This window comes from Triturus cristatus, chromosome 4_2 (assembly GCF_964204655.1).
Source record: "Triturus cristatus chromosome 4_2, aTriCri1.1, whole genome shotgun sequence".
Taxonomy (NCBI): Eukaryota; Metazoa; Chordata; class Amphibia; order Caudata; family Salamandridae; genus Triturus; species Triturus cristatus.
This window is the reverse complement of record NC_140586.1, coordinates 184,649,278-184,665,040: the sequence shown is the minus strand read 5'-3', so window position 1 is coordinate 184,665,040 and position 15,763 is coordinate 184,649,278. Positions and strand designations below refer to the sequence as shown.

Sequence of the window (15,763 nt, the reverse complement as noted above, 5' to 3'; positions counted from 1 at the left end):
TCGCTGCAGTACTGAGAAACCCTCAGCTCTGACCCCATTCCTGGAAATGCTTGTCCTGCTCTATTGCTGGGAGCAGGACTGGTTTTAGGGCAGTGCGACCAGTGCAGACGCATCTGGCGGTGACTTTGGTTGGGGGACGCTGTGTTTCAAAATAATTTTGGGATTAAAAGCACATGAACTTTCTTGTGCATCAGGCAGTTTTCAGGCAACAATACAAATGTCAAGATAATCAGGGCAGGTTTGAATTTATAAAGACACTGTATAACTGTTTTGTAAGGTATGGGTGACAGCATGCATCTGTGCTTGCTGGAAGCAATGTTTGTTGTAATATTGGAGAAATCAACAGTAACAAAACATCCCACCAGACCATGAAACAGGCCCACAAACAGCTAAAAAACGGCCCACACACTGACCTGTCAGACCAGGCCTTCGGGCATTAACAGATTGCCCTATATGCCAGTCCGATTCTGTTTTCATCTGGCCTACACTTAAATAAAAGTAAAAAGTACAGATGATGGATTTTTCCTTCCCACTTAGGACGACAAATACAAAAAGTACAGATGATGGAATTTGGCTTGGCAGTTCGGGCGGACTGTTTCCATGAGGAGCAGGGTCAAGACTGATTTGCATATGGCTGGGTCTAAACTGGGGTGGTATGGTGGGCAAAAGAATTATGAGTTTAACCCAGATCTCTTGACTTAGGGGTGAATGTTTGATTTGTTCTGCATTCCGTCCATCATTTGTGTGTCTTTTGCTTTCTCGCCCTAGGTGCACCGGTTATGCTCACACGTGGGTCCCAGGCTCACTATGTCACTGGATTCAAGCTAGCCTGGCTGATGAAGGGTGATACCCCGAAACTGGTCATAGGAGGCTTGTTTCTGGTCCAGGGAGCACCTGGCTTGGCAGTTCAGGATGGACTGTTCCCATGAGTAGCAGCGTCAAGACGGATTTGCATATAGCGGAGTCTAAACTGGGGTGACAAGGTGAGCAATAGAATGATGGATTTAACCCAGATCTCTTCATGGGGGTGAATTTATGATTTGTTCTGCATTCCGTCCATCATTTGTGTGTCATTTACACATAAATAAAAAGCCAGGTTTTTTCTTTAAAGTATATCACTCTCACTGGACTTAGAGGTTGAGCATTTGCCTTACAAATCATCTACTACCTCCTGGAGTAAAATTTGGACAATGCAACATGTGTTTAAAGTAGAGGGAGGGGGTAACTTGGTTGAGTGACAAACGATAATACCCACCATGGAAACTGCCCAGTAGCCACTGACCGAGGAAGGTAACAGGAATACCCCTTATTCTTAATGCAAATCTGCGTGTACTGCAAGTACAGAAGGCAATAGTTTCCAATGATTCATTTGTCTGGGAGCATTAGTGGTTCATATCCTTACATGGCACCTATGTCCAGCGTATGCTAAAAATCCAGAATGATAAGTGAACTCAACATGCACGCAAACATTATCAATAATCACACAAGGACGAAACTCTGAATTCTTCTGAGTCATGGGTGTTGAGAAAGACATATCAGTACAATCAACCACTACAAAATTAGTAGTGGTGGATTAATCGTACAGACATATGGTACTGACTGATTGCCCAGATAACCATTTATGGTAACACATTCATTCCTGAGAACGGGCTGTGCATTGCCTGTACTTTGCTTCGGTTCTCCGATGGCTTCTATGACTGTGGGACTGCTGCCACATTGGGGTAGCTTGACCTACACTGTCTACTTTACTCCTTTTCTTACACCTGGCCAATAGACTAAAGAACAACGTTTTTGTCTCTGTATTTCCAGAGTGCAGCAGGATGTGACTCTTTTCCTGAAGAAGAGCACGTATTTCTGTTAAAGGGTTGAAACGTCAACATTTTGTGCTAGGACTGAGTCTAGAAATTGCATCACAAAGGCCCTTGATGTCTAATCATTTCTTGCTCCTCTTTCCTACAACTTTGGTTTAGCATGGTCACTTGTCTGCACTGCCTGCAAACTTCACACACTCACTAGTCGCCTTGCCGGGGCCATCACACTACATAAGATGCACCATTACAAATATTGTGTACATTTATGAATGTGTGACATATGTGGATACAAAATATGTGAATTCAACAGAAGAATTCAGTGTTTGTTCCCTGTGTGGGGTTACTTGTAAGGCTTGATTAATTACTGTGCGGCTGCTGATCTGACTTATATGGACCCAATGCCTTGTACAGTTTTCAGAATCCATAATTCAATTTAGACCTAATGAGTATGAATGAAAAAGTGCATTTTTGGAACCCCTCTGCCACCACAACTGTTAACCACAACTCGACCCCCGATTGCCCCACCCACCCAACTTCGTTTCCACCCGACGTTTTGCAAAACAGATTACAGCTAGTTATAGATTTTTTGTTGTTGCAAAATATGGTGAGCTTTGAGAGGGATCAAAGTTCATAATTAACAAATTTACAATTACTTACCTTTCCAATTTACGTTTCTTGTTGTCTGGGATTTGTGCATAACATGAAATATAAGTTCAATTATTTTTTTAACAGTAATTAAAAATAAATGTGAGGTGGCTTCAGCATATTGTGGGGAGGGGGGCATGCTCAGTCTGCAAGAGGATTATGAGTTTTCCTTTCGCCTGGACGGCCTGGGTTGCAGAGCCTGTTGGAATGAGGAAACAAATTAATGACGGCGGAGCGCGCGACCACCAGCATTCCTCCCGGGGGGAGATTCCACGTGATGATGAAGAATTCCAGAAGGTGGCTGGGAGGCGGGGGTGTGAGAATTATTATTTCACTAGCACATTAGAAAAGTTTACAAGTACTGAATCTTTCTTAATGGAGGATAGAGCTGTGTATAGTCTGCAGGTAGCTGGTTCTAAAGTTTGTTGGAAAACACGTGGTGGGCGGAGTATGCTACATAGAATTGTGTGTAACGTGCTGGACACGGGTCCAATGCCTCCGCGAATTAATGTGGCAACTGCAGAGATCTACATGTGCTCTAAGGGTAGTGGTACTCTTCGGATACGAGTTCCAGACACCTTTTCACCTAGATATACAATACATGCTGTTCTTGTGTGGTTTCATTAGATCAGTAGAAGCAAAGAACCAGGGCTACAAAAACCACATCGCCTTGGGTTGTGACTAGAAAATCCAAGACTGGAAACAGTGTCACTGGTGATATGGGGTGAGGGGGGGCGGGCAACCTATGCACCTGCCAAAAGGTATATAGGTGTTCCAATCTGCATATTACAGCGTCCAGTCTGAGCAAGATAGCCTAGTCGGTCGATGCACCTGCTACAGAGCTCTATCTGTAACCTGCAGGATAAATTCCAATATTCGTAAAATAGCTATGGCCGGTAATGTTCCTGCTGTAGAAAAACTGGAGATCACAGGTTCTGGTCCCAGATAACTAACATCCATGATTAAACGGCCAGGTCGATCAAGTGATAGTAGCATGTTATCTATGGAACATGGGCATCCATGTGGGCTGCAAACTTATAATGAAATCAATACATTGTTACATACAGGAACAGTCCAATTGTAAGTCCCCCCCAGTCCCTGTGCCTGGAGCTCTTATATTGCAGATATAATTTATTGCTATTTATGGAGCTTCCCCGGATTTACGAATGTGATCTCGTAGTCAAGTCGTCGAAAAATGTACTCAATAGAATCGATGAACATTTGCAGCTGACAGGAAGCATTGAAAGGGAGAAAACATCAACAATACAATGTAACTTGTGAAGCCAATGTGCCTCCACAACGAGGACCAGGAATCAAGGAATATGATTAAAGGGGGTTATTTGGATTACCAATCAATCCAGTCAGCCGTATGCAGATTCAATAAGTACATTGGTACTATAAGCAAAGTAAAATATTTCAGTTAGTTGAGACGCAATAAAATGAGATACAAAATTGTGACAGTCCCAAGCATATAATTGCAAATAAAAGTGAACACGTGTTCCATAAACTAACTTAGAGAAAGGAAGTTTCTCTCCTCTATCCCATAATAAATTAAGGCTCATCTATAAAGGGTATCTATTTCGGGAGCGTATAAGCAAAAGGTGTCAGCACAATCAGACTCCAATAGAATTCCGAAAGAAAAGGAAACAAGTGTTTAGCATGAAGCTTCACCCTTGCAAGAATAGGCCAAGCATAGGCGTCTGTACCATAAAACATATCAACTGAGGCCTGTAGTCAGGCTAAACTAAACAAGCATTTATTGTGCACTTCGAATACATGGTTATACGTGTACACCTGTAACTTTAAATGAACTGCAAATCGTGAGCAAAAGAATACATGTTTATGTAAGCCAAATAATTTGAAGTGTAAATGCAAAATGTATGCATGAATACATAATTCACGTTTAAGCTAAACATTAGTGCACACATATTTAAATCTCTAGTTTCTACAGTGAATACAGTAATGCGTTTAAATGCTTCACTTATATTAATTAAATTAAGGCACACAGTGAATATAATGTCAGGTGCATGTATATAATTGTATCTGTGTGACCTGTAAGGGTGGAGTCAAAATTACGCTGCTCCACTAACAACTTGCCCCTTTTATAAGCTCAGCCAAGTTTGCCAGGTCTTTTCGTGACTCTGTGCTACTCCTGTCCAGGTTATTATGTGCATTCTGGGATTTGTAGTGAAGTTTATAGCATTGTAAAAGTCGGATTAAATGTCCCAGGATGCAAGGGGAAAAAGCCTGGGCTGGAGTACCTAGCTTCGTATGAACAGGTCAAACGTAGCAGCTATGTGTTGGGGGTTTAGCTATCAGACCTTTTTGGATTTTGGTAATGCCAAAAAGCTTGACAGGAGGCGTGCTTGCATAGGGCAAAGGTGAAACTCCAAGTCCAGGCATATTCGGTGCCCTTCGCTTAAAAATAGGGCTGGCTGAATGTCCCCTCGGTGACGCTGGGCAAGCGTATTTGCCTTTTTATCACCTCTACTATGTGACAGTCCTGGCTGTTTATTCATGAGCAGGGTGCCTTCTGGGACTTGAAGTTTAGCAGTCAACATTGCGAGTGTGCTAAAAAATCTCAGCATGCAAAGTACTGTAGGCTAAAAGGCAGGGACTGATGAACCTGTCAGACATGATATGGGACAAACAGGCTGCTACGGAAAACGTCAAAGGCATCCAGTTGTCAAGATCTTTTTGATGTGGATGAACATGAGGCATCACGCTTCCTGAACAACAGCTGCCGCCTTCTTACGAGCCGATTTACAAGCTCCTTGCGCGTCACTTTTAACATGGGAAAAGTGGCGCAAGGGGCTTGTAAATCTGCCCCTTAGTACGCTTTTAAGTGAGTTGCACGAAGGTCTGCCCGCTAGGTATTGACATAACAGACAAACCGCCAATGCTCCTAGGTGTGGAAGCAGGAGAGCACGAGGAGCAGTAACTAGGGGCGCAGTCTCTCCCTTGGGTTCTTACATTTTACTGCAACAAAAGGAGAGAATGTGGCGAAGTATGTGACATATCAAGCCATTTCAATTTTTTTTTTAACAGTAGTAGATAACTTTTTGAGGTCGAGGTAAATGCGTAAAATGCGCTCTTAAACGTTGTAAGTCTCTCTTTAGTTGTGAACTTTTTTTTAATTCTACTGAACCAACGGTTGATTTTCGGGGTTGTATCTGCTAACTTCAGATTTCCTTGACACACACACTACTCCAAGATGGCCTCTTCCTGGAGCTTGAGACACGTCGTGATAGGCCCCACCCCAGCTCCTGTCAGTCTAAGCCGCGCCCACTGGCAGGGGTGTGGTGAAGTCTGGGATAAGCAGCACAGCCCGAGCTTCGCGTGAGCAGTTGGGAAGAACAAGAGACGGTGGCAGTATAGCCTAGGGTAGAGGCAGACACAGGGGACCAGCATCGTTGCAGACCCTGTCGTAGCTCCTTATTACTGAGCAAGCAAGGGTAAAGCTGGACACCAGGGGAGGGAGCAGGTGGGTTGCGGAATCTGGGGACTCGGCTACACCTTTAGGATTATTTTCCTGACTTTTTCCATTTCTGTCTGTCCTAGGACTACTTTGACGGAGTGTGAAGCAACATGTTTGGGATGATCAAAAACTCCCTTTTTGGGGGAACAGAGACCAACAGTGGCCGGGTCCAGAGAGCTGAAGAACGGGTGAGAACTCCTGGGTCTCTGGGGGCGTGGGGCAGGGGTGGACCAGTGGCCCTGGACTGGGAGGAATGAGGACCACGGTCCTTGAGGTGGGAGGAGGAGAGAGTCGGGTTCTCTGAAGTGGGAAGACCTTACAAACTTGGGGTGGTAAGAGGCGAGTAGCTGGGCCCTGGGTTGGGGGTTGGGGGGGGGGGCGTGAACACCGGGTATCCTGAGGAGGATAGAGATGAGAACGAGGGTTGGAGGGGAATATAACCTGTTCACAGTTGGAAGGGCAGTGAGAACTGGGCCTGCAGTATGGGAAGGAATGAGAACAAGGGGGATTTAGTGGGAGGAGTAGGGAACCAGTGCCCCTGTGGTGTCAGGTGGTGGTGGTAGCTGAAGTCAGTTGAGTGGAGCAATGAGCACTGGGACCACAGGAATGGGTAGCAGTGAGATGAAGGGACCCGGTGTATAAAGGCTGTGTGGTACCCCAGAAACAAAAGTATAAGACACTACAGGAGGATAACAGGAGTCTTTGAGGCAATGAGAACCAGTGATGGTAGTGAGCCAGGATGTGGGTCCCATGGGTGGTAGCTGTGAGAGTGTGCTGTGTACATGGAGTGAATAGAAAATGTCACTGGTTGTGAAGTGGTGATAAACCCCCCTGTAGTGAGATGGGTGGGAACAGGGCAATCGGGTTAGAACATGAGAAACTTCAGGTGAGACGAGTGAGAACTTGAGCCTAGGATGAGAAATTAAGAACTGGGGACATGGAGCGGGATACCAACACAATACACTAGTAATGCATTTGGACGGGTGTAGGGGATATTCTGCTCTAGGTTAGGTCTACAAATGCTCAGACCCCATTAGTGTGGAGATTAGAACATGTCCCCCTGATGTATTAAATGTTTTTAATTATAATTTTTGTAAGTTTTATGTAGGCGCTAAGGCGTCAGAGCAGTAACGCCTCACATTTTAGTTATACAGTATGCATAAATGATGCATATAAAATGATGGTAATGTATTTATTTGCATAAGTTCATTAAAACAATTGCATTACAGTAGAACAACATAAAAAATAGCCGTGTTAGTAAATCACAAAAATGTGCCTTAGATAACATTTTCGAGTAAATTAAAAGGATATCAGTTACTTTCATGTCCAATTAAAATGTTTTTACTTGGAGCGTTGCGGCAGGCCCTTGCATCATATAAAATAATATCACATGTTAAACAGAAATAATGTGTTGCAGTCACTTGCAGTGTCACTGGACTTGAGATGCATCCTTCTAAAAACAGTCACTTGGTTATCAATGTGTTATTGGACAAAGATCAATCAAAATAGCTAACAAAGGATATCCAGGTAATTCTCACGTAAGTGAGATTGCAAGTTGGGCTTAAATAAATTGAAAGAATTGAGCAGCCTGATGAGCACTGGTAAAGAGTTCCACGTCTTGGGTGTACGCCTTGAAAAGGGTCATGCAGTGCATGATCATATGCCCTATAGAGACAGGTTTATTTTGAATCTCACTGTGCAGCACGTCATCAAGAAGGTCAGACCTTGAGCCCCTGCAGTGGGATGGAGGAGCACAGAAACCCCACGTTTGGGTTTAGAGAGATTCTCCAGAAGTCTGTAGGGGACTGTACCCAGAGTTCTGACAGTTGAACAAATAAAGAACCCCTTACAGGATTAAAGATGTGACTTCTAGGTCAGAAAGTACCAGGAAGTTGTCCCTAGGTGGGGGCAGACATGGGCGAAAATCGGGGGCCACTGCGGTGGAAAATGGAGGACTAGTGCCAATCCCCAGAGACATTCATTCCTGGAGGTGGCAAGTTCGGACCCTTCACCAGTGCCATCTTGGAAGTAGAATATTAAGGCTCAAGCACAGTTGCCCCAGGCATTCAGTCCTGTCTTTTCCATCATTTTAACAGAGCGCTCCCTTTTGCTCACGTCGGGCATATTCTGGGCTGCCCGGCAATGTTTGAATCTTGCTGTGTCATTGTCCCGCGAGGGAGTGTGGTCAGATATGAGAACTCGCGACTGCTGATAAACCGGTCAGACCGACGTGGCCCTTTACCTACTTGCTGCCTGCGCTGCCCCTCTCAAAGGCCTCAGTTGAAGGCTGAGAGAAAAATAAGAATTATTTAACTCTCACCCTTCCTTTTCTCTTGCCCCCGAACTCGTTTCAGGGTCCTTTGGGGTAGACACAATACGGGGTTCTTCTATCCCCTATTCAGCTTATTGTGCACATTGGTTTAATTTTTGTCTTTCTGCAGTTTTCAGATCTGGCTGCGTCGTTGCTGTGTGAGCAGGGCGTGGTGTGCTGAGTGGATTCTCTGTCCTAGATAAACTGGTCCAACCCACTGGCCTTTCTTTCTGCTCACATGACTGTCATTTCCCCTCTCACCCCTTAGCTCGTGCCCCTAAGGGAGCACAAGGAGTGAAACGAGTCCTCCCTTAACGAATGCGTTCTTTGATCGAGGCATGTAATGATAAATAACAACTTTGTGAACGCTAAGATATAGTTAAACTTTGCGCAGAAAAAATTAACATTTATTTTTTTTAAAAACCACCTCAAATTACATTAAAAGCTACAGTTAAAATAGCGTTATGGATGTAAAGCAAAACTTAAAAGCACTGATTTTCCCCAGTCCGAAATAGCTGTGTAAACTAGAACTCATGCCCCGCCGTGCACCATTCACAATTTACAGCCGCACTGACGACTATTCAAATACCATCATTGACATCACAAATGGCATGACTGAGATGTAGAGTGGGCAAAGCTGGACCAATTGGGGCCCACAGGGAACCCCTCACGGCGGCGAGAGCGAGACTGAGGTCACGAGGCGAATAACCCGTGAAAAATCCGTGCTGCAATTGGGCACTTCATTCAAAAGGAGGTAACCGCCCAAAAGGAGACCAATTGACGGACAAACAAAGGATAAAAGAGGTCACGGGCCCCCCTGAACCACACAACTGACCTTGTCAGTGATACCCACTCACCCACACCAGGACACAGCAGTCACAGACGTGAAAGCACTGGCAAAGGGCAAGGCGGAGGCAGCACAGAAAGGTACACACGGAAAAGACTCAAACAGTGTCCGTGGGATGCCTCACGGCACATGGGCTGGGACTACCGGCCACCCCCCTCCTTACTACACAAATTGCATTACTTAATTCAGCAGGTCAACACATGGGTCTTTGGAAGGCAGGGGTCAAGGGACCCCTGGCCGTATTTATTAAAATATGAAAATAAAATGAAAAATTTTATAAAATAAACATTTTTGACAATTTTTAGAATGCACATTTCAGAACATTAGATTACATCCATTTTTGACATTATAAGATGGGCTAACCTTAACAAATATCTAGTACAGCGTGTTTCCTAACCGAATCTAAACATCCTGAAAATTAAGCACTCTAATAATTACGTCGGACGGCAAGGTCGCTAACCGGTGTCAGATCCCTTACAGCTACGCTCTCACGTTCGAGATGCGCATGCGCAACCCAGGGCACGTTTCACCCCGTGCGCTCTGAACTCCATTAAACCATAACAGGAGGGCCCACACTTGCGCACCTTGATGACGTCATAGTGTCTGTGAGGGGTGGCTACCAGCCTGAGGAAAGCGTGAACTCCCTCCCCCGCACCCTTCTAAGTAATGGATATCATATCCTGCCCCTGAAGTTCTGGGAGAGACCAATGGCCCCTCCCGATGGGCGGCCCCTTTCGTGACTGGGCCCGCCCCCCCCTAAGGACCTTAAAATGCTGCTCACCGATTATGACCTTACCGCCAGACCCACATAATAAATACGACATTGCTATTCTAAAAGGGAAAACAGGGAACTAAGGAGAAAGTTACTTAAAACCACAGCAACACACGAAAACATCTACATTTGTACATTTCCTGTAAAACGGGAAAAAAGGCCTAAGGAGAGAATCAGTTACAAACCACAGCAAAGCACACCACATTTACATCTGCACAGTCTCCTGTAGACGGGAAAAAGGCCTAAGGAAAGAATAAGTTAACACCCAGCGAAGCACCAAGCATATATCCCTGCATATCCCCCTGCGAGCGGGGGAACGCCCGAGGCAGCAATCATGCCATTCTTATGATCACGCGACAACATTAAACAGTATACTTACCATTGTCATCACCCAATTTGCTAACCAAGGGGACGGAGGGTGGGGAAAATAAAGAGCCCCACGGTGGGGCGAGGAGCGAGCCTGGGGAGCGCGGGCACAAAGAGGCCGCCTCCCGCGCCCCCCCAGGCTCTTAACCCCTTCGTGATCGCGGCCCCGCCCCCCCCGGCCCGGAAGCACACAACTACTTCCGGGGCAAGGGGGGGCGGGAACAGCCACCACGAAGGGGACGGGATATGGGAGGGGCCGGGCCCTGCCATGCCTGCGTGGGGGCCGATTGGCCCCCCCTTTTCTCATGGGCTGGGACTACCGGCCACCCCCCTCCTTACTACACAAATTGCATTACTTAATTCAGCAGGTCAACACATGGGTCTTTGGAAGGCAGGGGTCAAGGGACCCCTGGCCGTATTTATTAAAATATGAAAATAAAATGAAAAATTTTATAAAATAAACATTTTTGACAATTTTTAGAATGCACATTTCAGAACATTAGATTACATCCATTTTTGACATTATAAGATGGGCTAACCTTAACAAATATCTAGTACAGCGTGTTTCCTAACCGAATCTAAACATCCTGAAAATTAAGCACTCTAATAATTACGTCGGACGGCAAGGTCGCTAACCGGTGTCAGATCCCTTACAGCTACGCTCTCACGTTCGAGATGCGCATGCGCAACCCAGGGCACGTTTCACCCCGTGCGCTCTGAACTCCATTAAACCATAACAGGAGGGCCCACACTTGCGCACCTTGATGACGTCATAGTGTCTGTGAGGGGTGGCTACCAGCCTGAGGAAAGCGTGAACTCCCTCCCCCGCACCCTTCTAAGTAATGGATATCATATCCTGCCCCTGAAGTTCTGGGAGAGACCAATGGCCCCTCCCGATGGGCGGCCCCTTTCGTGACTGGGCCCGCCCCCCCCTAAGGACCTTAAAATGCTGCTCACCGATTATGACCTTACCGCCACAGGCCAGCATAGTTGACCGACTATCTGGCCCCCCCCCGCACACCTACCTATAGAAAGGTCATAACCTACCTCCAAAGTCCTCAACCCACGCCAGGATATTCCTTATAAAAAGAGCATTCCCTGCCTCAGTTAAATGGACCCCGTCCCGCAGGTAAAAGTGCTCCCCCCAGATGCACCCATGAGGTATGGTCTGTAAGACCGGGGTTCTAAATAACCTGTCCAGCTTGTTGTTAATCCTCCTTACTGAGTGATTCAGGGCGCTAACAGAGTCCCCGCCCCTCCATTGCATTCTTGGTATCAATTGTGACCATACAATCACAGACCCCGGTAACCGCTTTGCCACCCACCCTGCTGCTGCTATAATCTCTTCCAGGAGGACCCTCCTACCCAGGCCCGCCAGATCATTCCCCCCTAGATGAAGGATCACCGCCGAGGGAGGTGCAGTATGTCGTCTTAGTAAATCCAACATATAATCCCTGAACTGACTAAGGCGAAGCCCCCCCCTGCCGTGGAAGGAGACCGTGCACCCCCCACTCTCCGCCCTCCGTCTACCCAAACCTGCAAGAAAAATTGTGTTAGCGCGCTTCACAAATGAATGTCCTATTACCCAAACTACCCTTGTCTTCTTTTTGTCCTCTGGGCAATTCCTTGATGTTGCTGAGTTGATGAGATGATCCATGGGAAGTTTCCGTCCTGCGTCGCAGGCCCGTGAAACTGTAAATAACCAGACAAAAAAGGACAAGTGTCAAGACTCAAAATGGCAACTGTTCTCACAACATGTGCAACCGCACGTAACCTTTGTACTTATTAGAGGACCATCTCCCAATCCTTTGCACACTGGTTGAGTTCAACCCCCTGGCAATTGCTTCTGTGGCTGCCCCTATCCGAAAGGAGTGCGTCCCAAACTCTTTGTGGTTAAGACCCGCCCTGGCCATACTCATGGCCAGCACCCTCTGGAACTGAAACTTAGTCAAAGGTGTTCCGTCCCCATGCAGCAGCAGTGGCCCCCTACATTCCTGCGCCCGCTGTCTCAAGAGCTCCTCCACTAGTGCCACCGGGCAGCAGACATTGCTCCGTGCCCGGTGTAACGCCAAGGTTTGGCCCCTGGCTTCTTGATCAGTCTTTGATTTCCTGATGGTAATCCACATTGTGTCACCCCTCATGCTGACATCATGTAGCTGAAGGCCGCCTACCCTATCACATTTGTTGGCCGCCACCAGTTCGCTTACCCTGAATGCCCCATAAAAGGCTAATGAAAATGCCGCTTTAAACAAACATACCTCGGCCGCGGAGCTACATGTATCCGGCAGCGCGAGGAGCACTGCCGACAAGCGCTCAAAACCTATCGGCTTCCTAGTATCTGTGGCCGGTGCCTGCATGCGCCGCCATCCCTTCAATGCCCTCTGCGCTAAGAAACTGTTCGTGGGATCCCTCACCCCTTTCGCACGTGCAAAAAAGGAGATTGCAGCCTTGTGCCTGCCGGCTGTTGCGGCCGTGCGCCCTTCCCTGTGTAACGCGCTCATGTAGTTATTAAAGCTAGCCTCCACAAACCACCCGCTCTCCCAGCCCTGGCCCAGAAAGTGACAGTAAGACCTGAACGCCCCTTCATAAGCTTTTCTTGTCTTGGGTGCTATGCTGGCTGCCACGAGGTCATGTAGTTGGGGGCACCAATCTGCCAGAGAGACGACGGGAAAGGGGCCGGGGTGGTCTCTGCGTCCGGCAGGTGATCCCTGAACACCTGCATCTTAAAGCGAGAAAGAGCATCAGCTGCATTGTTCAACACCCCTGGGACATGTTTTGCCCTGAAAAGTATGTTTAATGTCATGCAACACAGCACAATCTCCTTCATCAGGCGCAATATGAATGGACACCTTGCAGCTTGTTGGTTGATACATTCCACCACTGACATATTATCTGACCAGAAGATTACTGATCGGTTGGCCAGATCCTGGGGCCACACTTTCAGTGCCACCCAGATTGGGAAGAGCTCGAGGAAACCAATGTTCATCGTCAGCCCGCTCTCCTCCCACCAGGCGGGCCACTTCTGTGCCACCCATTTCCTACCAAGGATTGCCCCAAAACCTACACTGCCTGCAGCATCAGTCCATAAACCCAAGTCCTCCGAGGACAACGTGGGTGCACCCCACAGCACTCTGCCATTGAAATCCTCCAGGAATGCAATCCATATCCGCATATCCTGGCGAACCTCTGCAGATAGCCGTGTCCGGTGATGCTTCTCCCGAAGACCCTTCATGGCCTGTGCAATCGAGCGTGAAAAAGGGCGCGCCATGGGTATTACTCTCAATGCAAAATTTAACTGACCCACTGTCTGCTGTAACATTTGTAGAGTAACCTTCTTAGCCTGTATGCATGATCCTAGGGTATTCTTGAATCTTTGTATCTTCTCCATTGGTAATCTAAAGCAACCCTCCACTGAATCCAGTTCAATTCCTAAGAATTCCAAACATGCCACTGGCCCGACCGTTTTTCCCTGCGCCAGGGGTACCCCGAAAGAGCGCATGAGCACGCAAAATTCCTGCAATGCTGACGCACACTCCCGTGACCCCGCCGGACCCAGGAAAAGAAAGTCATCCAGATAATGCATGACATACTGGTGCCCTGTAGATTGCCTTAGGGCCCATTCCAAGAAAGAGCTGAACTGTTCGAAATATGCACATGAAATGGAACAGCCCATGGGCATACACTTATCCATGTAGTACTTCCCTTCAAAGGAGAAACCTAAGAGGCGCTGATCCTCCGGGTGAACAGGGAGTAGTCTAAAGGCTGACTCAATATCTGATTTGGCCATCAGTGCACCCGCGCCTAAGTCCCTCAGCATGTCCGCCGCCTGATCAAAAGATGCATATTTAACGCTGCAGATTGATTCATCAATAGCATCATTCAAGGATAGGCCCCTGGGTGCAGATAAGTTGTGGATAAGCCTATACTCGCCCTTCTCCTTTTTTGGCACTATGCCCAACGGGGAGCATACAAAATTCTTAGTAGGAATGACATGAAAAGGACCCGCTACCCTACCCAAGCGCAACTCCTTTTCTATTTTGCTAGCCACCAGCGTGGGATTGGAGAGCACTGACAGCTGATTCCTGCACTGCGGTGTCCCGACATAACCCCCAGCTGGAATTCTGAAACCATGCGTGAACCCTTCTTGCAATAATCTAGCAGACGTGTGGTTGGGGTACCTGTTAAGCCATGGGATCATAACCGACAAAAGAATGGGCGAATGTGCTATAATGGGATGGATCCTGTTACTCTGGTTTCTTCCTTCCCCTATTCCCAGGCCCACTGCCCTTGTTCCTGCATGTCGCTTCTGGGTGGGAAGGATGGCCGCATATGTTGCAGGCGTGCCTGAACTTACAGGTGCCCGGTGCCCTGTTGCATGTCCGTTTGTTGAAGTCCCAACACACCCCTTTTGCACTTCCACCGCTTCTAGCCTTTTGGTTTGTCTCCCCGCCCTGCGCTGGCCGAAAGGGCTGCTGAAATGGCTGTTGTGGCCTGGGAGAATAACTTTTGTTCCAGTCAGAGCTAGGGCCCGCCCCCTGCCCCTTCTCAAATTGAGAATGCCAAGAAATAGAATCTACCTTGTCCCATGCCAAAGACTTGTTGAACTCCCTAGATTTTCTGAAGGCTATATCGTACTCTTTCCAGACATCCCCCGCATGATTATCATGGTACATTGTGATCCTACTCTGATAGCAGCTCATGACTGATTGCATTCCTGGAAAACGTTCCCCAATTACTGCACTGTACACAGCAAAGGCCCTCACCCAATTGAGGATGGTTTCTTCAACCCTAAATTTGTACAATTTTGATCTCCATTCACTAGGCAACATCATATCTTTCTGTGCTTTCGCATATTCCCATTCCCTGCTGTCTATCAACAATGAAAAGATATTAACGTATTTATCCGCCCAAATCAACTCTTTCACACTTTGTGACACATGTTGCGCCAGGCACTCCCCTCTGGAGGGCATCGCGCCCTCGCCCAACAGTGGCAGGGCAACCTCCTTACCATTGTCGTTGGATGACGCCACCTCCACGGTCTTGGCTGGGCCCCCGGTGTTCGCTGGACCTGTTTGGGGAGAAACCGGTGCGAGTGGCGGGCTGCCCTGGCCACTAGCCAACAATATCTGCGCAACTAATGTTCGTTGTTCTGCCGTGAGGTTCGTGATGTCCGGCAACGCGCCCTTACCTAACCAGGGGAGAACGACTGCTACCTGGGCTGCTAAATCTGCTGGCATTGGACCAGACGTGGGCAGGAGGGGAGGGACCCCACTCGGTACCGAGCCCCCCACGGGAACCGGGGTGGGCGGTGGCGCCAATGGTGCTAAAGGTGCTGCCGGCGCTACTGGCACAGCAACTGGTAGCTGGGGCACCGGTGCCGGGATGCCCAAGGGTGCCTGAGGTGGCGGGACGGGTGCCTGAGGTGGAGGGACAGGTGCCGCCGGCGGTACCATGGGAGTTGGACCCTGTGGACGACCCCCCACCTTCTTAGATCTCGCCCGCTTGGGCGGTGTCGCAAATTCGCCCCTTGGTT

The 15,763-nt window shown here is 47.8% G+C and overlaps 1 protein-coding gene across 2 annotated transcripts in view; it reads left to right on the top strand.

The window, feature by feature from the left end:
• The first annotated feature begins 5,727 nt into the window (after positions 1-5,727).
• HEBP1 (heme binding protein 1) overlaps positions 5,728-15,763 on the top strand; it is a 43,800-nt gene continuing 33,764 nt past the window's right edge. Inside the window, exons 1-2 of one of the 2 annotated variants that reach the window (XM_085601037.1) lie at positions 5,728-5,911; positions 6,018-6,122. In XM_085601037.1, coding sequence (XP_085457163.1) covers positions 6,045-6,122 — 78 coding nt within the window. In that variant the 5' untranslated portion in view covers positions 5,728-5,911; positions 6,018-6,044. Of the gene's footprint in view, positions 5,941-6,017; positions 6,123-15,763 lie in introns of both variants that reach the window. The other variant, XM_085601038.1, reaches the window with a different exon arrangement.